Genomic DNA, 24,983 nt, shown 5'->3' on the forward strand with positions numbered 1-24,983 from the left:
GAAGGAGCATCAGTGCACAGGGATCACCAGGGACCCAGTGTGTGTGGGGGGTCCTTGCAGTGGAAACACAGCTCTCAGGAACCTCAAGCGACATGCTTGAGCAGAAGGTGGCAGTGTCCCTGGGAGGTCGCTGTGCAGGCCTGAGACAACATGAGGTCCAGTGGCACCCGCTGGGCCACTCTAGAAGGCCTGTCCTCTAGTGTCTAGGGTGAGGCCTGTGTGCACGCTATTCTGCCTGCACAGCTTCTGGAGGATTGAAATTTTCCAAAAAATGGTGAGCAAAAAGACTCAAAAGGCCTTGGAAGCCAGGGCACTGGATGGTGCACACTTAGCTGATCCTTGACCACAGTCCCTGCCTCCTGGAGGCAGGTCCTGCTGTGCAGCCTGCCAGGCACCTTCCAGTGCCCACCTCAGAAGAGGCTGGGTGGGGGTCTCGGTGTCCTGTGGAGACGGGGCAGGCCGGGCACAGCTCAGTGGCAGCGCATTTGGTGTAGGGGGTATGAGGTTCTGGGTTCCGTCCCCAGCACAGCAAGAAATGGCTTCAAATTTTTTAGATACCAGCCTGAGAGGATAGCTGGCTCTGTCTTCTGCAGACACTCCCCAGTAGTCACCAGCCCTGCCCCTATGACACACACACAGCTGCCGGACTCTCCAGATCCCCAGGAGGGCTGTGCGCAGGCCCTGTACCCTCTGGGTTAGCAGGGAGGAGGCACGGGCTGCCACCTCCACGGTCACTTTATTTGTTCTGTTTGCTCGCAGAGACAACACCCCCCCAAAAAAAGTCCTGGGGCCCCAGGGCCTCCGACTGGCATGTCGGAGGGGCCAGTCCCACGACCTCTGACCCTGTCATGTCCTGCTGAGAGTTGGGATTGGGCGAAGCCTCGGAGGAAACACTCGATGCTGCTGTCCGTCCACTACTTGGTCATCCTGCGTTGGTGGAGCCCTCTCTCCCCTGGGTCACCAGGAGGATGGGCAGCCCTGCCCATACTCAGTGAGTGGACACAGGTCCCCAAGTGGCCTGTGCTGGGCTGTGCTGCCAGGCACAAGTGTGTCAAGCCAGAGCCCTGGAAGACCAGGCAGCAGGGGAAGGGCGGGACCCCCTGCCCGGAGCAAGCCCTGGAGGAGCCCAGGATCCCAGTGCAGAGTGGAATGAGTGGGCCTCAGTCCTTCTCCCCTGGAGGGCGAGGCCCTGGGCGGGCAGGCAGGCAGGCACTCAGGAGGTGGTGGAGGGCCCGTCCTTCCCAGCCAGCACCCTCTGCTCAGAGGCCCCTTCCTGGGCAGCTCCTGATCCAGGCAGGTCATCGTCTGTCCCTGGGTGCCCGTCCCCGTTGCCAACAGCCCTGCCCTGGTCACTCTGCTGCTTCTGCCGCCGGGTCTCCTTGTACCTTAAGGTGATGTCCCTGGGGGACAGCAGAGGCCAGGTCACCACTGCTCACACACCAACACCCAGTGCAGGCCTCACAGACCCCTAGGCAGCCTTCACTAGGAGGAAGCCACATGGGACACAACTCTTGGAGGGGCTGGGTGGGGGCCATGGCACGGCAGGCCAGGCCACCTGGATCCTCAGGAGCCAGACCTACCACATGCGGCTGGATCTACAGTGATGGGGGGCCATGGGGTTTGCCCCAGAGCCATCTTCCCCAGATGACTTGAGGAATGGGCAGGCACAGACCCTGGCCACCTCAGCAAAGCAAGAGGTGACAGACACCACCCATAGCCAACCCCGCGGCCCTGCAGCCAGGCAGACAGCCCATGCCGCTGCTCACCGCAGGAAGAAGCGCCAGACGGTCCAGGTGAGCACCAGGACGGAGCCGAGCGTCCAGCACTGGGAGATGTAGAAGGGCAGTGACAGGGTCAGCGTGTGTGGGTCGTACTTCACCACAATAAGCAGCTCTGTGGCTGTGATGGCTGCTGCCAGCCAAGCCTGCTGGCCCAGCTTCTTATGGGGCTTCCTGTGGAGAAGGTGGCAGCTGGCCAGGCCTGCCCAGGCATCAGGCCTCCCCCACCCCAGGGATGCCTCCCGGCCTCGGCCTGGCAGGCGGCCCTCACAGGTCATCCATGAAATCGTAGATCTCACGCATGGCCACGCCACCCACGTTCACGAAGAAGACCAGTCGTAGCAGAACCAGGTAGTGCTCGGGGGGCATCCACAGCACGAACTTCAAGTAGAAGGTGTTCAGCTCTGCCAGCAGGAACTGGGGGACAGGGAGGCTCAGCCTGCGCAGGACACTGGCCATGCACACCCTCAGGCAGCCCAGCCTTACCACCAGGATGATGCCACACACGGCCAGCCAGCGGCGCAGACTGGAGGCAGGCTTCCACTCGAAGCGGACCCAGCTGTAGGGCGTGAACTGGAAGGCAATCCTCTTCATCTTGCCCCTGGGGACCAGAGTGGCCAGCCTAAGGATACGGCCCAGGCCGCTGCCGGCCCAGGCGCTGCCTCTGCACCCAGAACTGCTCCACACCCTCTGCCCAGCCCCACTGCTCAGAGGGGCTGTCCCCTGCTCCAGGCACTCAGGCTGCAGGGGAGCCTCTACTCCCGCTGTTCCCCAAGTCTTTGGTTTCCTTTTTCTTTTTTGGAGTCAGGGTCTCGCTGTGTTGCCCAGGCTGGCGTGAACTGGCTCAGGTGGTCCTCCTGCCCTGGCCTCCCGAGGCGGGGGACTTCAGGTGCACCACCATGCCTGCTTTGATTCTTTTGAAAATCTCAAAAGTAAAAAATGACAGAACACAGCAACTGCTTCCTGAGGATGGCAGTAGGTCCAGGAGGCAGACACCACCCCCCACCTCTCCTGAGCTGCATGCAGTCAGGCCTGGGCCTCAGGCCCACAATCCCCCGCCCCCTCCCTGGCTCCTGAGATGTACTTATAGGTTGGAATGTTCCAGAGGCCCTGCCACTTGTAGGTCTTCAGGGACAGCCACTCAAGGGTCTTCATGCCGCAGTAGATGCCCAGCCCATTACAGACAAGCACATCCATGATCCACTGGGCAGGAACCAGGAGAGGTGATGCTGTGTGCCTGGGCTCATCCAGAGGAGGCCAGGGCAACCTGGCCCCACCCCAGCCCAGGCCCAGCACCCAGGCCCCACACCCGTGAGGTCCCCCAGCCCACACCGGGACCCTTGCACCCTCATGGTCCATCAGTGCCCCCCTTCCCTGCCCCTCCCACGTGGTCCACCAGTCCACCCCGCCTGCCCGCCCTACCCACACTGTCCACCCCGCCATCCCCGCACCTACGTGGTCCCACCAGCACTCGCTGAAGTTGGGCAGCTGGTGCTCCAGGCTGTACTCCAGGAACTCAAACATCACGCTGATGATCATGCACATCCACCAGTCGCGGATCATGAGAGTCTGTGGGAGGCAGCCTGCACCGGTCATTCCATGTCCCTCGGCACAGGAGCTTGCCCGCTGGAGGGATGCCCTCAGCCCCAGGTGGGCCTGATGGGCGGGTCCCTCCGCAGCCTCAGTCTCGGATTTCCAGCCAACATGGAGGTGCACACTCCAGCACTGCGCTCCCAAGGCAGGTGCAGCTGGGACACTTTAGCTGCAAGCAGTGCACTGCAGCCAGCCTGGGCTGGGGCCTCTGGCCTTCCCTAGCTGCCCCCGCCTCCCCCAACAATGCTGGCCACAGCGCAGACCCAGGTGGCAAGGCTAGGGGTCCCAGGGGTTTGCAGACCTCTCTGAAATACTCTGTAGCCAGGACTTGCCCACCCGCACACTCGGATGTTCCACCCTGAGCTGCCAGAACACAGCTCAGGTCTGAGAGCCAGGGTGTGGGTGCCACAGGAGATCACTTACCTTCAGGTACCAGCCAATAAAGTGGGCAGGAACGAAGCCATCCAGCTTGTCCTGTGGGCAACATGGGCAGTCATCAGCACAGACCTCACCAGCAGCAGGTCATGGCCTGGGGCCAGCCCCCACCCAGCCCCAGTAGCTGACTCTACTAAGCAGCGCCTGCCAGCTCCAGAGCACGAGACCAGGTCTGCCACACATGCTATTGTGGCTGCCTGTGGACCACACAGCCCCTGCTGGCGGAGCCCAGCCCTGGACGGGGACGCCTTACCCAGATGTTGTGGAAGGGGTCGGTCTTGTTGTCTGTGTCGTAGATGAGGCAGTTCCCCCCGTAGTCCCTCTCTGGCAGCGGGACTCCCAACCTGGGGTCAACATACTTCAGAAACTGCCTGCCGTCCTGGACTGTCTGTAAGGCCAAAGGGGACTGTCTGACATGTGACCCACGACTCCGACAGCATGCTAGGAGAAGCGTGGCCTGTGCCAGTGGCCCTCCTGCCCCAGCGGTGGCTCGAGATCAGGGGAGCCTCAGCTCCAGTGGGCTGGCAGAGCACAGGTGGCCCCACCTCGGCACCTGAGCTCCCGGGTCTGCTCTGACAAGGTGCACTCTGCTGCTCCTCCCTACCCTGTCCAGGGCCAGTGACCGCAGAAGCCACCCTGGCTGGGGACATTTTTTCTTCACACAGCATCAGGACAACAGCATTCCCAGACACAGATGCCAACGTTAGCCAGAAACTGTTAGCCTTGAAACAAAGTGCTCTTTGGGGACCAAGCCCCAACAGAGCAGGCCCTGGAGCAGGCCACTGGCCAAGGACAAAGAGGTGGCTGAAGGCCTAAGACCAAATGATAAAACAGAAACCCAAGAAGGGTGGCGAAGCAGGAACACACAGGTGCCTGGCCACAGGACCTGGCTGTGCCTAGGACAGGAGGCACACAGGAGGAGGCTGTCCAGCACTGTGGCAGCCTTCTGTGACAGAGGGCAATGGTGCTGGGCGCAGCTGCTGTTGGCTTTGTCCAGCAGTGTGGACCCCTGACCCCTAGTCAGGGCCACGTGTCCCTGTGCTGTCCCAGGAGACACTGTGCAGCAGCCATGCTGTTCAGTCACATGCCTTGGGAACCAGTGGGACCAGGAGGCCAGACATGCCAAGGCAGGGCTCCGAAGACCAGCTCCAGTGACTGTCCAGCTGGGCCAGGGCCTCAGGTGTGTCTTGAGGAAGACAGTTCCAAGCCCAGCTCAGTCTAGACTGATGGGGTGCCAGGCCATGGGCAAGGTCAAGGCCACTGTGCTCCCGTGGAAGCCAGAGACCCCCTGACTCCATGGCCCTCCCTCAGAGGCAGGGTGAGGCAGGCGGGGAGGCTGGCGGGCCAGAAGCTCAGCTGTAGTCACAGGTCTATGTGTAGACACAGCCGCACACACCCCTGTGCTCTGCAGCAGGCCTGGCCCTGTGAGGGGCCAACTCGGAGCCCTGACCCGTCTCCAGGACCATCCTCCCCTGAGGAAGTGGCAACTCTGGGGTGCCCAGGATGCACCTGAAGTTCCCGCGGTAACAGCCCTGGGAAGTGCTCCAGAAAGCAAAGCCAGAAACAAGGAATCCTTAGATGGGTGTGTGGAGCAATGGAGGAACAAGGGAGCTGCTAGTGGCCTAGAGTTTGCACAACAAAACGCAGTAGCATTAGATGTGCCCAGAATCCAAGTGAGCACCCTTTAGCTCATGCCGACATGAATAAGAGACTGCACAGTCGGCACAGCGTGGAGGAGGGACAAGTCTCCCCACACAGGACTCCTCTACCTGAGAGGAGCCGGATCCCCACTTCACTTCAGACGGAGCGGAAGAGAGAGGGGAGGGGAGGAAAGCGGCTGCCCAGCCGGACACTGTGATACTGCCTCCTGGTGGCCAGGGGCAACCACCCTGAGGGAACCATCAGACACCTGAGGAGCCCAGATGTGAGCTCAGAAGATGCTCCAGGGATGTGCAGCCCAGCACCTCCTGCAAATATGGGTGCAAAACCTTGACAGAACACTGGGAGACCGAGTCCAGGACACAGAGACAAGGCCACACACCACGGGCAGGTGGGGTCTGTGCCCAGAACACAAGGCTGGTTTGAAAGAAGACCACTTGATATAATGCTCCTATCGGTAAAGGGAAAGCCCCAGACCAACAGCTCACTTCACCAAAAACACACCCAATGCAGCTACAGCATTCATGGATGAGTGCCTGGGCAGGGGAGTTGGAGTGCAGGCCACACGTGGCTAGGAGGACAGGGCTCTCGGGTCAGGAACAGGCAAAGGTCCATGCTCTTGGCTCCTGCTGGCACCTGCCGCAGGAGCTCCATCCAGGGCAGTTAGCAAGAAGCGGGCGTCTAAGGCACCCAACTGAAGGAAGAGTGCGCCCATCTGTGTGCAGGCGACAGGAGCCAGAAGACAGGACCCCAGGATGCAGAGCTAACAAACGTGCTCAGTGGGCACAGTGCAAAGGCAAGGTGAGCTTGGACACCAGTCGTGAGCAGCCCGACGTGGAGCCGAGGAAATGCTTCCACTCAATGTCATCGAAGTTAACAAAATACCCGGGAATTCATTTTTTTAAATTTCTATTTTTAAAAAAATGAATTATTATTGTTTGTGGTCCTGGGGATTGAACCAGGAACTCACACATACTATGCAAGCACTCTACCACTAAGTTACAACTCAAATCCTACAATTTTTTCCCCCACTGGCATCAGGGATTGAACCCAGGGGCACTTAGCCACTGAGTCACATCCCCAAAGCTTTTAGATATTTTATTTTGAAACAGCATTTTGCTGAGTTGCTTAGGGTATCACTAATATGCTGAGCCTTGCTTTGAATTTGTGATCCTCCTGCCTCGGCCTCCCAAGTTGCTGGGATTACAGCCACTGCACTTGGCCTAAGAATACATTTAACAAAGAGTACAAAACTTGTATTCTGAAAATTACAAACATGGTTGAAGACATTAAAAATGACCCAAATAACTGGAAAGACAACCCATGTTGGTGGATCAAAAGATTAATAACCTTAAGATGATAATATTCTAAAACTGCCGTATGGCTTTGATGCAGTCCCTAGCAATGCCTCACCTGCCCGGCAGGGAGTGACTCAGCACCTGCCTGGCATGTGTGAGGCTCCGGGTTCATCTCCTTGTCTGCTCGCTACAGAACTGGAAAGGCGGTCCTCGCATTCACTTGGAAGCAAGAGGCCGCTACTCAGATGACCCTAGAAGGGAGGGACGCAGCCCATCCCCACGCCCTGTGCTGCTGACACTCGCCTGCCCTCTCAGAGCCCCCAGATCCTGAAAGGCAGGGAAAGTCTGGGTGCCTACGGGGTTGCCAATTGTGTGCTGTGGGGTCCGAGCAAGGCCTGGGGCAGCTGGATGGGGTCTGGCTCAGATTCACGTCACTGAGATACCACTGCATGCCAGCTAGGTGGCCATACATTCCCACAGATCCATCTGCACAGCATGCAAGATGACACTGGAGGGCAGCTGGCACGTCTCGAAATGCCGAATGCACACCACGGCCAGCCTGCAACCAGTGAGCACCCCTGCATGTCTGCCAGAGATATGGGAACCTGTATCTCCACAAAGCCGGGACGCGTGTCTTGAAGCAGCTCGATCCTGAGCCCCTTTGCCTGCACTGGTGGACAGGCTGTGCTCACCCACACAGTGGCATGCCTCGGCCATGAATGGGGTGGTGCTGCCAGCACCAGGTGGACCTCACAGGTATAGACAGGGCAGGGTGGAGAGACTGGCAAGGGGCCTAGGCTTGGGGGACATGGGACTGTCTCCTGTCCTGAGGTGTACCACCTGTGACACGCGCCACAGGCCTGCTCCAGACGGACACCCTGGCCACACATGGATGGAGTCCTGGCCTTGCCAGCAGGAGAGTGCTCCATGGAGGGAAGACGGCACCAATAGCAGAAGGTGGCGGAGGAGCCTGGAGCACAGGCACGGCCACTGTCCCCAAACTCAGAACCAGATGTGCTGTCTTCCCCCGAATCTGAGGCCTGTGCCCACACCTGGGTCCCTCTGGAGGTCCCCTGCAGCCTGCACCCACTTCTGTTGGGTCACCTACCTGCCTGCAAGTTCTCTGGGGTGGCAAAGGGTGCAAAGCCTCCTCTGTCCTCTGTCCCCATAGTCTAGCCGACAAGAACAGACACTTACCTGGAAGAGGATGAAGATGAGGAACAGCTCGTAGACCACACTGACACAGAGCCAAAACCGCCAGTAGGCTGTGGAGACAAGCAGCAGGTGCGTCAGGGACCAGCCCTGTGTTCCAGGCCCACCCAGCCCCATGGGGTCTGCGTGCAGCTTCTGTCCCTGCTAGGGGTTCATGAAGCAAGGTCAAACCCAGCCGAGTGAGCCACTGCTCTCTGAAGCACGGGACTTTCCTTTCCTTCACTGTCTTCCTCCTCGTCTCACCACAGCATTTCAGCAGGCCCACGGCTGTTGTCCTGCACCTGCTGGGCACACTTCCAACTGCACACTCAGTCCGCAGCAGGTTCTGACAACACACCTTGCATCCCACTAAAACACCTTTTAATTCCAACAGGCTTAGCTTCCTTGCAAATGTGGACTTTTATTTATTGTACATTTAAGGGGATCTTATCCACAGACTTCTAGTGTTAAACCTGCCACCCTACAGGTCTTGGGGCCCACACCACAAGTGCTCTGCTGGGAGGACTTGTGCCATGACCTACATGGGAGAAAGAGATGGCCCTGCTCAGGAGGCAGCAGGAAGCTGTGTGTGGAGGCTCTTGGGGACACCCAGGACACGTGTGTGGTCCCGGGACAGGAGATGGACGAGTGGGCTGCGAGCACTTTGGCCTGGAGGGTGGGAGGAACCTGTGGGCTGCTGAGCTGCCATAGTTGCTTGAGGGCTTGTGGTGCAAGCAGTCCAGGCCCAGAGGCCACAGGAGGACCATACCCTCGGAGCTGTGGACTCACTCGAGAGGCCTCACCCTTGAGGCCACATGCCAGAGATGCCTCATGTCACCAGGCCTTCTGTGACCTCCTCTCTGCCCCTGTGTATCCCTGATTGTCCATGATCCCCTTCTCAGGAGGGCCCAAGTCGGACCATCTCTGATCCCTTTAGTCTACCTTTAAATCCGCACCTAGACACCCAGCAGCCCTTCCACATCCCCTCCTCTCTCCTGGAATGACTCCTGGCGTTTGTGAGTCTCTGTCCCCACCCACTGGAATGTCCCACTGAGAAGGAAGAGCAGGGTGCCAGGCATCTGTGCACTCCAGCTTCAGGAGTTGCTGTGGTTGCATGCAAGCAGGAGCCAGGAGAGGCTGGCGCACACCAGGTCCTGGGTCCTACTCCCAGCGCCACAGAGAACAAAGGCCAGGAAGGGGAGGCTTCTCCAATGGGCCGGGACCCGCCTCAGAGGGCCTCACTTGGAACTGCAGCCAATTAAAGTAGCTCCCCAGATGGGTGAGCTGGAACCTCTTTTTGCTGCTCTAATGAGGCCCGGTTGCTAAGGGCCACAGAGGCCAGGCCTGACCAGGTGTCCCTGCACCAAGCCCTGGGGGAGACAGGCAGAGCCACACAGGGAGCACCTCCCGACAGCTGCCTGCAGGTCAGGAGGGGGTCCCTGTCCACCATCAAGTAAGACCTGAGGAGGACGGTGGTGGCTCCAGGACAGGCTTCCCATGTGAACGAAGCAAAGACTGACAAAGAAACACGGAGTTCTGAAGAGCAGCAACGCACAGCTCAAAAAAACACTCAGACCAGGCGCAGCCCCTGTGGAGGGGGAGGGGTGGGAGGTGTGGGAGGTGTGGGAGGCGGGGTGATGCTCACGTTGCCCCAGGGAACCTGGTGGGGCTTCCATGACCTTGCAGACAGGCTCGGCAGCGGCAGCGGGTGGCAGCAGCTCCTGCTCTGGGCCTGAGGTCCTGCTCAGGGCACCAGGGCCACGTGCTGGGCAGGGTGCTGCCTCACTGCAAGGTGCTGCAGAGTGTAAGCGTGTGGGGCTTCCCACAGCACTCCTGGGCACCAGCCTGGCAGACACGTGGCCACGCTGCCGCTCACTGTGTGCCCGCAGCTGTGCAGCCATCTCACTGTCCCATGGCTCTGGTCTGAGTGCCTTCTGAAGAAGACTGGGTGGGTCAGAAGCTGAGCTAGTGGACCCCAGCGGACCTGGGCAGCCTCCCCAGTCTCCCCCAGTGCCACCCACCAGGCAGGAGACCCTGGGTGCAAGGGCAGGCAGGAGCAGCCTGCTCATGCCCTCGGGACTCACTAACCCTCAGGCAGATGTGACCCTTCTGGAGGGCACGTGTCCTAGCCCTGCACCTCCACCCCCAGGATATCTTATTAAAAAACACTCAGGTGGACACACAACAGGCAAGTGCGAAATTCACCACTACCTAATGTAACACAAAAACTAAAAACCAGCCAGGCGTGGGGCGCACCTATAGTCCCAGCTACTTGGGAGGCTGAGGCAGGAGGATCACTTGAGCCTGGGGGTTTGAGAACAGCCTGGGCATCGTATGAAGATCCCATCTCAAAGACAGAACTGATCATCAAAACAAAACTCCACATATAGTACGATTCCAATTTTTGAGGCTACATACACAAATACATCAAAATTTAATTGTGACTATTTTTAAAAAACCCTTAAAAACATGTACTCCACAGTTCTCACCGCTGTTGAGCAGACTTGTGTCTGGCTGCTACACTGAGCTTCGGGGACTGGCCACCCTGAGTGCAGAGCTGGCCCCCGTGCAGTGGGGCAGGCAGGAGGGTGCCGTCCTGCTCTCATCAGGGTGGGGCACTGTGGTCCAGGAACTTGTCAGAACTCAGGGTGGGGTGAGGGGGACAGTGAGCCCCCAGCAAGGATGGTCCCCCAGGCTCCCTGCCTGAGCCACAGACCTTCCCCGCAACCCTGGGCGCACCACCATCTGCAGAAAGCGGGTGGGAGAGCCAAGTAGAGTGAGGAGGAGGCAAGAGGGCCTGGGGGCCAAAGAGGAGGAAAGTGGAGGACTCTGCACCCCAGGCCTCTCCTGGCAGAGAGAGCAGTGGCCGCAGGGAGGAGCCAGGCAGAGGGGAGGACAGGACATTCACACCCAGCAGCACAGACACAGGCTGCTCGAGACAGGAGTGCATGTGCACACACGGGGGAGGAGGGGCAGTTACCTGGATGAGGTCTGGAAAATGGCCCATCTTTGGCTTGTGTGACTCCAAAACATAAGAAAACCAAAATACTGGCCACAATACCTCTGCAAACAAAGAACAAACAGCCCCTCAGTGTGTGCAGACTTCTCTCAGGTGGGGCGGAACGTGGCTGGGACCAGGGGACACCCAAAGGGCAGGCTGAGGGAGGAGCTGGGCTGGAGCTGGACTACCTCCCCACCCAGCAGCTGCCTCTGTAGACACCTCTGGTGTCCTCTCTGGGACACTGTGCCTCAGGCATTGTGCCACTACATGAAGTCCCAACTCCACAATTCACGATCAGGGCACACTGGTGCTCCTAGAGGCCAAGAGCCAGAGGCCCAGCTCTTGCCTGTTGGGGTATCTCCTTCAACACCACAAGGCTCACCAGCTGTCTGTGGAAGTGCCACACCTACAAATATATCCGACTCAACGCACAGGTGCATGGTGGTGGCACAGCCCAGGGGGGAGCCAGGGGCCTCAGGGTGGGTGCCCACCTTGGCAAGGCTCCCCGGGACAGCCTCTAGCCCAGAGGCCCACTACCTCAGCTGGAAAAATGGCCCAGGCCAGTGGATGTGCAGGTGGCCCACCTGTTCTACAGCAGGCCTGCCCTGGCTGAATGTCCTCCCACTCCACCTCACCTGACATGGGGTCATGAGGTTAAGCCCTGCCAAGTGGCCAGCACAGGACTGGAAGGACTGAGGCTTACACACAGGCTGCCTGCCCCCTTGACAGACAGTACCCTGCCTGGCCATTCAGAGACAGAAGAGCTCTCAGTCCAGGTTCGAGGGTCCCAACTCTGGCCGGACATCTGAGGGCACACAGGAACTCCTGGACATGCCCACACCAAGCCCTGCTTCCACACCCCTTCTGCCAGGACAGAAGCCTCAGGCAGGGTGGAGACTTGCAGGGCACCTGAAAGGTCCACCCAACAGGCTCAGTCCCTGCGCTGCTGGGGAGAGGAACACTGACCAAGCGAGGTGGCTGACAGACACTCCAGACAAACCTGTGACACCCACCAGGGGACCACTCAAGGGGTCTCCAGGTGGGCTTGCAGCGCCGCCCAGACCACGTATGTGAGCAGGACTTTTTTAAGGTTCTTCTGCAGGAGTATTCAAGGTACCTCACAGCCATAGTGGCTCCCTTGCCTCTGCCTCCACACCTGCCATCCACAGCCTCTCAGCGCCTGCCCAGTGCTCCAGGAAAGCCTCAGTGCATCCGTGAGCGTCTGCCACGGTCTGCCTGCAAGTCCCTGGATGCCTAAACTAGTTTGTATTTTGCACAGTTAGGGTTCACTCTTTGTTCTATGGGTCTGACAAATACGTCGTGCCAAACACCCACCAGTAGAGTACCAGAGGGAGTAGTCTCACTGCCATAAAAATGCCCTGTGGGTGTGGCTTGTTGGTAGTGCTTGCCTGGCATCTGCTGGACCTTGCGTTCATCCCTGGCACTGAAAAGGGTGAAAATAAAGTTACGTATGATTTCAGGGTGGCTGGTGAGGTCAAACTGGGCTACCCTGAGGTCCTTAGAAAGGAGAACACCCTGTGCGTGGCCTCGTCCTTCCCCTTCAAGAAAGACTTCCCCTGCACTCCTCTCGTTGGGTCACGCAGCACCCTGCCTTTCCGCCTGGCTCCTCTCGCTCAGGAATGGCCTGAGACCCGTCTTCCCAGCTGACAGCTGCCTGCATGCTGCAGAGAGCAGCACAGCACCATCCAGGCCCACACTCTTTCCTCCATTCACTACTGAAGGGTGTTGTGGTCACTCCCAGTTTTGGGCAATATAAATAACGTTGCCATAAATATTCGCCTGCAGGTTTCTGTGTGGATGAAAGTTCTCAGCTCAATGGGACACCTGGGAGGGTGACTGCTGGGCTGGGTTCTCTGTGGCTCCCCTGCTGGGCACAAGCTGCCAGTGCCTGGGAGTTGAGACCTCCCAGCACCGCCATGGTCAGGTCACGGTCAGCCCTTCTGACGGGGTTCAGTACTGTGCTGTCTTGTCAGCAATTTGCAATTCCCTGCGACACATGACACAGGCCATCACTTACATGGTATGTGCCTCATGCATATCCTCCTTGGTGAGGGGTCTGTTGGAGTCTTTCACCCTGTTTTTATATTTTATTTTATTCTAAATTAGGGTCTCACAGGTGTTTAACTGTACTGCTCCTGTTCTTATCAGTCTGCTTCAGGAGTGTCCAACGTGCTTTGAATACAAGTCTCTGTCAGGTGCACGCTGTGCCAACTTCCTAATAGCCTGCCCCCTACTCACTTCACCGTGTCTTTGGCAAACCCTGATTTTTCACTTGAATGAAGTCCAACCTATCACCACGTCTTTCACCAATGGTCCACGGATGGCTGATATCCATCATGGCCACTCATGGCCACTGGCATCTACTGAAGTTCACCAACATCCACTGTTAATCACGATGCTGACTGATGTCTATGGACACTCACTGAGGTCCACTGGTGAACTACCTACACAGGCATCTCAAGACTTAGGGGCACAAGCACTGTCTCCCTAAAATGTCCCATAGACTGGGGGTGCTGCCCCTAGACGTCCATGGACCGGGCGCCTGTCTCCCCAGTGTCTCGTAACTGTCGTCTTACGCTGGCCTGTGACCCGATCTGAAAATGTCCGTGAAGAGCGCAGGTCAGTGTCTGTGGTGTCCTCCGCAGCAGACGTACAGCTGCTGCAGTGCCAACCGTGCAAGACCACCCTCTCTGTGCACTGCTCTGTGTGGGTCTGCTGCTGATCCCTCTGCTGTCCAGGGCCTGCTCTGTCCGCTCTGTCCAGTCCTGACCCACAACTGCTGAGCAGGAGGTGCGGGAGCATGTCAATCTCAGGTTCTGCCCCCCTTCAGGACTGTGAAGTGCTGTCTCTGTGTCATCCATGTGAAGAGCAATCCACACTTTCAATGCACGTCTATTTTTGCATCTGCTACTTATATGTACTTTGTACAATTAAAACGTATAAAGAAGTTTAACTTATTAAATTGTAGAAAATTAATTAAACGTGAGGGTGAGAAAATCTGGAATCTCTCCCAAGGTTCCCACATATAAATGGGCTGAAGCTCATGAGTGAGCAACCCACAGACATGGCCACACAACGTCACAGCCATCATCCTCAGGAAGACACAGAGTACATGAAGCAGCTCCATTTTACCAAACCAGAACAGAGAAACCCAGCTGCCTATGCCAAGTGCAGTGCCCTGCCACAGGGTCAGAGGCCACTAGGCTGAGGAAGTGTCCACATCTCCACACAGCAGAGGGCACACAGCAATGGGCACTGACCCAAACTCACGGGGCTGTGTCATTTGATTACAGGACAGTAAAGTTGACTTGAGAAGAGAGACAACTGGGCACAGTGATACAGGACGACACTACCAGCTGCTCCAGAGACACCGGGAGGAGGACATGAGCCCAGGAGCTAGGGACCAGCCTGGGCAGCACAGTGATATCCCACCTTAAAAACAAAACAGGAAACACCAAAACCCAAACCAACCAACAAAAACCCAACCTGACCAGGTGCAATGGAGGCAGGAGGGGCACAAGTTCAAGTCCAGCCTGGAAACTTAGTGCAACCCTGTCTCAAGATCAAATTGAAAAGGGTGGGGAGCCAGACGCCATGGCGCAGGCCTGTAATCCCAGTGGCTGGGGAGGCTGAGGCAGGAGGATCAGGCGTTCAAAGCCAGCCTCAACAAAAGCGAGGCACTAAGCAACTCAGTGAGAGCCTGTCTCTAAATAAAATGCAAAATAGGGCTGGGGATGTGGCTCAATGGCCAAGTGCCCTGAGTTCAATTCCTAGTAAACAACAACAAAGCAAAGCAAAACAAAACACAAAAAACACAGTTGGGGGTATAGCTTAGTGGTGGAGCACCTGACTAGCCCGTGTGAGACCCCAGGTTCAATCCCTAGGTATCACAAAAGAAAATGACCATGGGGGAAAAACAACAAGCTGGGCACAGTGGCCAGCTACTTAGGAGGCAGAGGCAGGGGTACTTCAAGTTCAAGGCCAGCCTTGGCAATTTAGCAAGACCCTGCCTCAAAACAAAAAAGAAAGAAAAGGCTAGGGATATGGTTCAGTGGTAAATGCCCCTGGGTTCCATCCCCAGTACCACCAAAACAACAACAAAAAATGTGAGTCCTAGGTTCCATCCCCAGTACAGTAAAAGTAATATGAAACCTATCTTCAAGGACATCAAAAAAATTCTCATGTGCCATGTGTGGTGACACATGGCTGTAATTCCAGCAAGACCCTGTCTCAACAACAACAAAAAGCCTAAGGACGTGGATCAGTGGTAAAGTGACCCTGAGTTTAACTCTGGATCCCCAAAACAAAAACAACTCCAATATAATTAAAATGAGCATTTGCTCGTAGCCTCTAAGAGGCTAGGAAGTGTCCACATCTCCACACAGCAGAGGGCACACAGCAATGGGCACTGACCCAAACTAAGAGGCCCGAAAGGGCCTAGGCAGCAAGACTGCACCAGTCTAATGGATATGGGGCTCCTGGTGTGAAGCATGGGAGTCCAGAGAGGGTGTAAGTGGACCAGGACAGGCACACACACTGCAGCCTTCCGGAGGAGGCTACAGAGCCATGGACAGCAAAGGCAAATGGGGTGCCTGGGTATCCCAGGCAGAAGCCAAGAGCAGGTCCAGGCAACACCAGCCAAATTATGGGCCACGAGGGACAGTTCCTTGGTGCCTAAGAAGGACGAGGGGACAGAGTGTTCCCCCATGCAGAACTTGAGAGAAAAAGTGCTCAGGAGTCCCTGGGAGTCACATACCCTGCCCTCTCTCTCAGTAAGCTACGCGGGGCTCCCCTAGGAGGGGGCAAGTGCTGAGTGAAGAGGCCCCTGTAGGTCTGAGCTCTGGGACTCTCTGGGTCTGGGCTGTTCACAGCAGGAACCAGGAATTGGGGGGCAGAGCCTGGGGGTAGTGCAGCTCTGTGACTCACCTGACAGGTGTCTGGTGACACAGGCCTACTCTTCATGGGCAGGGGCTCACTCCTCCCTGTGACAATTCTTGCCCAGTGACAACAGGACGACTCATCTCTGGTTAATCTCACTTCCCATATAGAGGAACCCTTCTGTTTTTTCGGTGCTGGAGAATGAACCAGAGGCCTCCTCCCTACTGCCCCAGGGAACACTTCCCAAGGTATGGCCAAGTCCTGCTTCCTGAGGCTTCCTGAGGCTCTCTTCCCAGGTGTCCAACACACACCACAGACCCCGCCCCCAATGCCCAGGCACTGTCAGATGAACCCACAGAAAAGACCCAGTTCCACTTGGAGATTCCCTCTGGGCAGATGCAGGCTGCTGCCGACAGCCTCACAGCCACACGTTCAGCACCCACAGGCAGCCCCTTTACAGGCACCAGTGCAGAACCAAGGCCCAGCCCAGAGGCTCCTGGGCTCGCTCTCTCCTGCTGTCTCCAATTTCCCAGGAAACACAAGCTTGCAGGCTCTACCTGCAAATGAGGCAGGGGGCTGCCTGAGGCCCAGATGGTCCTGCAGATGAGGAGAGGTGCCAACAAGGCTGGTGAGCCTGGGAGCAAGCTGACACCTAAGGCTTGGAGAACAGAAGAAGAGTTAGCCAAGCTGACTGGGAGGAAAACCCAGAGTGTGAGGCAGGAGTGGGCAGGATGCCAGGCAGGGAGAGACCTGCCTGTGCAGTGAAGGCTCGGGGTCTTGGGGGCTGGCTGCTCCCAGGCCCAGCAGCTGGACAGCAACTTCTCACCAGAGTGCCTGGCTGCACCCAAGGACATGAGCCCCATTATGAGGTCTACTGAGGGTAGCTCCAGTGTCCTGGACAGACAGGCTGAGCATCCAGGTGTAACATAGCTTTCCACGCTCATGGTGAGCAACGTGGCATGGATACAGTCACCTAGCAGGGCCTGGCAACATCTATGATGGCATACTATACATACCTTCTGTCTACCTAATTCTCACGGCAGATACTAACACCCACATTTTTCAAAAGCAACAAAGCACTACCAAGAACTGTGACCACGAGACCCCACAAGCCCAAGGCCCACAACCAGGGCTGACTCATGGCCCCAGCTCAAATGGTCATGAGCACCTCCCTCTGCTTCTGTCCCCATCAGACCCATCTGGCTTCCTTGGGCTGTCCTACTGCAGAAGTGGGGCTTGGGACTGAAAGGGAACAGCAGCTTTGCACCAGCCTGAGGCTCCCAGGAGCAAGAGCCAAGTACACCTACTGCAAAGAGTAAAGACTAGGGACTGCTCTCTGAGGCCAGCTCACCCCACTCGCTGAGACTAGGTCAGTCTTGGTGTACGTGCACTGGATGCAAGCAAAGCCTTGTGACCAGTCTGCCTTGGAGAATCCTGAGAAATGAGGTCACAGGTGGCCACTGGGCATCCACCTGGTATGTCAAAGTCATTTAAATATTAAAAAGTGTTAGTTTCAACACCACCGGAGAACTGTGCCAGCTAGGGGGCAGCCACAGACTCAGCAGCCCACCCTGGAGGCTGTTGTAGCACAAGCTGCAAGTGACTTAGGAGGTGACATGAATTCTGGGAAACTGGTGGCCAGTTCCAGGGCAAGAAACGCCACAGAGGTTTAAGAGCGGCTGTGGAGCCGGGGGATACAGACACACCTGAGGGAAGGTGGGGAGCCCAGCCCAGGACAGCCAGGACCCACGCCCTCCATGCCAACATCTACCTCTTGGTGTTGTAGGCTGTGTCCTGAGGCGTTTCCTCCAGGAGAGTCACGTAGCCCAGCGCACAGGTGAGGATGAACAGCACAGTTAAGGTGTGGGCTCGCCTGAAATCCAAACACAGGCAGTGTCAGGGCATGGCCTGCAGTACGCACCCAGCCTCTTGCATGGGAGGGCTTGGCCTTCACCACCAGCCGACTGGGCATCTCTGGCTGGCAGCAGAGCACTCTGCACATGTTAGCCCCACATCTGCTGAGTGCTGGAATGTACAGAAACATGGTGACATTACTTCACAAGTAAAATCAAAACCCGGAAGCCATTTCCCCATGTCTTAAAAGTGACTTCAGCCTTTGGCTTCTTTACCATGACTTTCCACTAACCTAATGATCTCCCTGTGGTCTTTAAGGGAATGGTCAGCCCAGGGCAGCCTTACTGTTTATCAGCCTCCTCAGAGAACACTATCTTTCCATTCTCCTGAAGATATAAAGATCACCTGAGAAATCTGACTTTTTGTCCATTGAGGTAGGTGGCCACACTGTCGTTCAAGCAGTCACTGAGTGCTTGTCCTCCCTTCCTGGCCTCAGGAAAAAAGGAGCAGGAACAAGAAAGACCCATCACTGTCCTGTCCAAGGCAGGAAAGAGGGTCAGGAACCCTGAGGAGGGACATCAGCCCACAGGCTTGCAGCAGGACAGACTTCAGAACTGCTGACACCAATGCTGCTTGAGAGCGAGACCCTTCTTTTCCCCCACGTTTTTAATTGGTGCACTAGAGCTGTACACAATAAGGGATTGTTGTTACATATCCATATGTGCACACAATTTAACAATATAATTGGCCAATGTCACTCCCCAGCACTTTCCCCTTCCCTTTCAGTCTCCCTCCCAGTCCCTTCCCTCTACCCATCTCCCTTTTCATGAGATCTTCCCCACCCTTATTTTTTTCCTCTCTAGCTTCTGCATAGAAGAGAAAACACTGGACCTTGACCTTCTGACCCTCTGAGTTTGACTTATTTCTCTTAACACAAGGTTTTCCTGCAAATGCCATAATTTGATTCTTCTTTACAGCTGAATAAAACTCCATTGTGTATATATACCTCATTTCCTTATCCATTCATCTGTTGATGGACACCTAGGCTGGTTCCATAGTTTGGCTATTGTGAATTGTGCTGCTGTAAACATGTACACTCATGTATCACTGCTGACTTTAACTCTTCATGATAAATGCAAGACCCACCTTTTTGCTCCCTGTCTTGCACACAGAATGTGTGCCTCCACGCATTGTGGGGTCTGGAGGTAACAGACTCCAGAGGCAGACCTCCTTGCCCTCCCAGGATGACAGGTCTGCTCAGTGGTGCCTCCCACCACCTTCCCAGTACAGTGCCAGGGCAAACAGGAAGCTCTGGATCCTGTGATCAGGCACAAGACAAGAGCTGCCATAAATCCTGGGATTTCAGTCAACCCCAAAGGGGAGGGCGCAGGAATAGCTGGCTCCCTGCCATGAGTGGAAAATGCCCAGCTGCCATTCAGCATGCTTGTTTTGTGAGTGGCTAGGAAGGCAGGCTTGCCAAGACCAATCAGGAGAAAACTGAGGCATCATCAAGAAAGGGCCGGGGCCACCCAGGCCTCCACAAGTCTCCCAGGCTGTGACACTGCCCTCCTGGCCTGCTGGCAGGCAAGACTGTAAAGGCATCAACTGGCCAGTCATGCTTCCCAGACTGGGCGACGCTGGGAGAGCTCTATCCAGCATGACTGAGAAGCATCTAAGATCAGCCACATGTTCCTGAGGCTAAAGGTTTAAAGACTACTTAAGATGTGTTGATCTCCATCACTGAGAAGGTCCACTGGAGGCTCCAAGTTCTGAGACACATGCATCCAGTAAACATTTTCAAAAAGTCACAGACATCCTCCCTGGTGGGAGCTGGCCAGGACGGGTGGAACTCCTCCCAGGGCTTTACCATCAGTGAAAGTGACAAAGCGCACAGGAGCTGCTCCAGGTGGTGGTCTGCAATCCTTCCAATTTTCAGACACAAGCTGACCCCTCTTCACAGTGAGCCTGCAGCTCTCAATGTTCCCTTAGAAGTTCCCTTTCAGAGAGAATCATGAATGGGAGAGGAGGCAGTGCCCTTGACACCTTGGACACAAACTGCAGGCTCTGTGGTTGCCAAGTAGTCACCAAGACCCAAACCTTTGCACATGGCAGCCATCACTGGCCCCAGAGAAGCCCAGCTGTCTTTCAGAATTAAAAACCCTGAAAATAAGAAGTTCCTTTTGGGAGTTTTGGAACCTAAAGTCATTCCACAAATATACACTTTTTAAGATTAAACTTTATCTATATTAACTTTTTGTAGCATTCATTATTAAAATTCTCTAAAACATAGGCTAGGAGAATAGCTCAGAGATAACGCTTGCCTAGCATGGAGAGGCCTTGGTTTCAATTCCAGCATTGCAAAAAGAAATAAAACTTCTCTAAAAGATGAAGTCAGCCAGGTGCAGTAGCCCATATCTATAATCCCAGAGACCTGGGAGGCTGAGGCAGGATGTTATGAAGTTCAATGCCTGCCTGGGCAACTTAGCAAAACCCTTAGCAACTTAGTGAGACTTATCTCAAAATAAAAACTAGAAAGGACTGAGGATGTAGCTCAGTGGTGAAGCACCTGGGTTCAATCCCCAGTACAAAACACAATAGAGTTTTGAAAACCCTAGCACAGCATCAGTGAGGAAGACCCAGAAGGAGCTTATGGCATGACCCTGCAGGCACTGGTCACCTTCACAGGGAAACATGAAGTTCCCCAACCCCCAACTCCAAGGTTTACTAAGAACATGCCCCATGCTCCTATGAGCACACACAGGGCTGGGGGGAAGCAGAACACCACCCAGGACACTCATGCGGGTGGTATCTGAAGCCAGCCAGCCCTGCATCTCCTCTGTAAAGCCTTCTGATCCCCAGCCTCCTCACAGGCAAGCTCTGCTTCCGCCAGGCACTTGCACCCCAAACACCCCTGCAGCCAAGCTCCAAGTGCCTCTGGTCTGCACTTCCAAAGAAACTAGCACCTGCCTTTCTTGGAGTTGCTACAGCTGCCCTGGCACTGGGAGAGGAGTGTACTCAGGCTTCTGCTGACCCTGCACACTCAGCATTCCTCTGCCAGCACCTTCATGCCTTCTCAAGTTCCAGGACAGTGACAGAAGCTAAGCTCTTGTAGAGTTCTCTGCCCTCTTCCCTACAACAGTAATGGCACCCAGCAGGGATCCCCAAAATATGTGCGACAAGATTGGCCAAATTAACGTTATGAGTGTGAAACAAGGAGAACACGCCCCCATCTCCTCTAAGACTCTGTGGCTCTGGCCATCACCAGCAGGGTAGTGAGAGGATAGTGCCTCCCTCCTGGCCAGGGGCACACAGGAACTGATGGAGAGGCCTGATGTCTAAAGGGCTCTGGAGACTGAAGAAGTTCATGTGGCACTGGCTCTGGGGCCATACCTCTAATGACCTGTGGCAACCCCACACATCTCTTCCTCCAGGTAGCTGCATGGTCATACCATTCTCAAAGCAGGGCTTGTGGGCCAACCCCCTACAGAAGCTATCCACACCCAGGGAAGATACTAACACATTCCAGAAGCAGGGCCACTCCCCCACCCCAACCCCTCTTCCCACCAATTTCAAAGGTTATCTCTCAGCTGCCACTCCCCCACTTGCAAGCTGGAGATAGACCTCACAGGTCCCTATGTGGGTGGTGGCACATACCATGAAAGGTCCAGTCACTCCCCTGCCAGGCTCCCTTCACTCCCTGATCAGATGTGCTCTCCAACAAGGCCCAGCTCAGTTCTCCTGGAGCTGCTTCTGTACAGTATCCTTTCCAAAAGGCCATGCGTCTGTCTCTTTGAGGGCTTGCCCAGGGCCCACCCCAGGACTCATTGCTCCACTGGATGAGAACTGAGTCTCCTGCAGCAAAGAAGGGCCACACACTTGCTCTCATGAATTGTACTTTCTGGTGTATGAATTTGTCTTTCTCACAAATAAGAGGGGTTAGTCCAAGGTCATGGAATCATGCCTGGCACCTGTCAGTCAGGGCTAGGATCCTCAGCCCTACAACAGAGCACAGGTAGTTCCAACTATACCTGGGCCCCCACCACAGTAAGACCTAGGAGCCAGCCTGCCCCCAAGTCTTGGCTGCACCATTGCTTTACCAGCAGAGGCACTGAAGCAACACCACAGCCTTTGCTCCACAGAGCTCAGCAAACCCTGGCACACAGAGACATGCCATGCTTGTTAAGCCAATTCACACTGCTGCCACAGGCCAGGGCCTCCAAGCCTGTCCAGCAGAGTGGAAATGCCAGAGGTGTGTAGGTGTGAATTGACTTCGAGGCCGGGGAAAGCCGCTCTGAGCTGGCTTGGAGCAGCAGGGGACTCTGGGAAAGCTTCACCAGTACTGACGGCTTGGGAGACCCGACCTCACCTGATCCAGATCCACCCAGTGGTGTCCTCTCCCTGGCCCGTGGTCTCACAACCCCAATCCCAACCCCACCCGGGCCCCTGTCTCAGGCCCCGACCCACAAGGAGTGCACCCACCCCACCCAGCCGGCCACCGACCCCGACCGACCCTGACAGGGGTGCACCCTCCCCTCCGACACGGCCACCGACTCCGGGGGACCCGACCGGGTGCACCTTCTCCGCTCTGCCCGCCACCGACCCTGACAGCGGTGCACCCTCTCCTCCGACACGGCCACTGACCCCGGCCGACCAGGGCTGGGTGCGCCCTCTCCGCCGCCCCAACCCGGCCCCGCCACTGGCCGGGGTGCCCCCAGCCCCGACCCTCACCAGAAGAAGGTGTTGGTACCGTCGTCGTAGACCTCAGACTCGGTGCTACGGCGGCCGTCGGGCAGCGGGGAACCGGGCCGCGAGCCCCCTGCGCCCCTGCGCTCGGCCCTCCGCATGGCGCAGCAGTCCAGGCCGCGGGCGCAGGGCCGGGGTCGCGGCGCCGCCCGGCGGGGTCTCCGCGGAGCGGGGCGGGGCCGCGGGGCATTGTGGGACGCGTAGTGCGCGCCGGGCCGCAGGGCCTGCCGGGCGCCGGGCGCAGGGCCTGCTGGGAGGACGCCGCCGGTTGCTAGGTGACGGAGAGGCCCGCGCGCGCCCGCCGCGGCATTTGTGTCTTAGAATCTGCCAAAGAACACAGTGGGTCACCCCAGAATCACAGGTGTCAGGGAGCGTCCAGCGGCGCCGCCGCGCGCGTCGGCTTTGGTCAGAGCCGCTGTGAACCTCAAGGGCCACGAAACGAAACGAGAGGGGGCTGCTGCCGGGTGTCGGGGTCCTTCGAGGAGGTGGAAACGCTCCAAGTGCACCACGTGGTAGCTGGACGCCTCAACTCCCTTATTAATTGTTACTATCATTGTTCTGAGGATTGAACGCAGGGTCGCTGAGCCACAGCCCCATTCCTTTTTATTTTTTATTTTGAGGCAGGGCTCCCTAAGGTGCCACCTTGCGATCCTCTTGCCTCAGCCTCCGGAGCTTCTGGGGTTACAGGTGTGCACCTCGGCTCCGGGTTGGCACCCGCCCACTTGAAAGTGAAACGGAGCTCCCTTTTGAAGAGAGTGGGGTGGGGCTCACCTGATCCCCAGGCCCTCAACCGAGGAGGGGGCATAAAGAAGCCAGCAGCTCAGGCTCGGTGGGGCGGGTGGGGGGTCCTGTTTCAACAGGAGACATGGCAAGATTGTTGATAATGCAGCATCAGGAATCTGGCGATGCAGATGAAGATGTGCGAGAGATTGGGGCCTCTGGCTAAGAATTTCACCGCATTTATTTATTTATTTATTTATTTATTATTTTCTGTGCTGGGGATGGAACCCTGACCCTCCTCCTTAAGCAAAGGCATTGAGCCACATCCCCAGCCCTCCTAAGAAAATTGGATCCTTTCCTCAGTGGTTAAAAGTGAGAGGTGATCTGGAAGGTATTCCCAAGAAGATAGGATTCAGAAAGAAAAGATGTTAACTCCAAGAAGGGCGATTCCCAGGGCAGTGAAGATGTAAAGAAGATGAGAAAAATAGGCAAAATCAAGGGCAGGCAGCTTCTAACAGATGCTCAGGGACCAAGTGGTCAGTGAGGCAGAACAGGAGGGTGGCACCCGCTAGGAAAGCACTTCCCAATGGGAGACATCAAGGAAAGCAACTGTGGCAGTTCCAAAAAGGAAAATAAAGAGACGGTTAAGAAGTCCAAACTCTAGAGGAGAGAAACCCCACCAAGCCCAGGGGAAGGGGAAGGGGAGTGGGTCACCCCAGAATCAAAGGAAAAGACTCCTTATCCCAAAGAAGATACCTGCAAGTGCCCCTCCCCCTCAAACCTGGGGAGGGTTAAAAGTAATGGTGAATTTGTTAGCAGAGGGTCAGACTGAGAAGGCAGGGTGCAGGCTTCTCACCTCCAGCAGCCAGGGGAAGGCAGGAGGCAGACTGTCTCCCCATTCTGTACCCTGAGCCCTAAAATAAAATTAATTTTCAGAAATATGTTCCAAAAGATAACTTTCACCAGAAAATGCTGTTGAAATTTACTTCATTATAATATCAAAATTTGGGGGGCCATGGGGATGGGAAGGATGGTAAGATGAGGCAGACATTATCAACCTCTATACATGTGTGATTACACCACTGGAGTGACTCTGCACCATGTACAGCCAGAGGAACGAGAAGTTGTGCTCAAAATGCATTCTACTGTCATGTACAACTAATTAGAATAAATGAAAATACTGCCAAAATATCCCTCTAAAAAATAAATAATTTGTAATTAAAAAATGAAGTTTACATGTTATCTGGCATTTGTGTGTCTTAAAATCTATGCCAAAGAACACAGATGTGAGAGGCAGCTCCTAGCTGTTGGAAGTAAGCTAGGACTGTTGGTAAGGCAGTCACTGACTGTCCGGGTACAAGGAGAATTGGAATTGGAATTGTGTGTAGATACAGTTTCTAGTCACTGAAGGCATGTCAAACAGAGAGTCACACATTTAAAGAACATAATTTTATGGGTTCTGTTAAGCTGGGTCAGGTGTTGGGAGATTTCTGTCAACATTCAAAGTCAGATTTGATTATGTTACTTTTGTCCTGAATTCATGTGAGAGATGATTTTAAACTCAAGAAAGCCCTAAGTTTTGATTGCTGTATCATAGTTAATTCATTCTGGTGAGGTTCCCACATTATGTTTTTCCTTTCTTATTTGCAAATCTTGGTGGTTGGAATTCTGAAGTCGGCTTCCCCTTGAGCACACCAGGTTTCCTTACTTTCTTATTTCTGACCCCTCTCCCAGGTTGGGTGAGGGCTACCAGGACTGGATGTGAGGTCAAAGGCAACATATGACCACTCTTGTTTTACATGAGATTCTCCT

At 55.8% G+C, this 24,983-nt stretch overlaps 1 protein-coding gene across 1 annotated transcript; it reads right to left on the reverse strand.

Moving 5' to 3' along the window:
- Positions 1-717: 717 nt before the first annotated feature.
- Ptdss2 (phosphatidylserine synthase 2) lies at positions 718-22,626 on the reverse strand. The gene is made up of 12 exons (XM_076847852.2): positions 22,437-22,626; positions 17,626-17,727; positions 10,935-11,017; positions 7,961-8,028; positions 4,060-4,194; positions 3,795-3,845; positions 3,234-3,347; positions 2,863-2,981; positions 2,265-2,379; positions 2,050-2,195; positions 1,767-1,952; positions 718-1,400 (listed from the first exon to the last, which is right to left on the reverse strand). The coding sequence occupies exons 1-12, from the start codon at positions 22,550-22,552 to the stop codon at positions 1,214-1,216; spliced, it is 1,422 nt and encodes a 473-aa protein (XP_076703967.1). The 5' UTR covers positions 22,553-22,626; the 3' UTR covers positions 718-1,213.
- Positions 22,627-24,983: the final 2,357 nt, after the last annotated feature.

Source organism: Callospermophilus lateralis, chromosome 2 (assembly GCF_048772815.1).
Source record: "Callospermophilus lateralis isolate mCalLat2 chromosome 2, mCalLat2.hap1, whole genome shotgun sequence".
In the NCBI taxonomy this organism is placed as follows: domain Eukaryota; kingdom Metazoa; phylum Chordata; class Mammalia; order Rodentia; family Sciuridae; genus Callospermophilus; species Callospermophilus lateralis.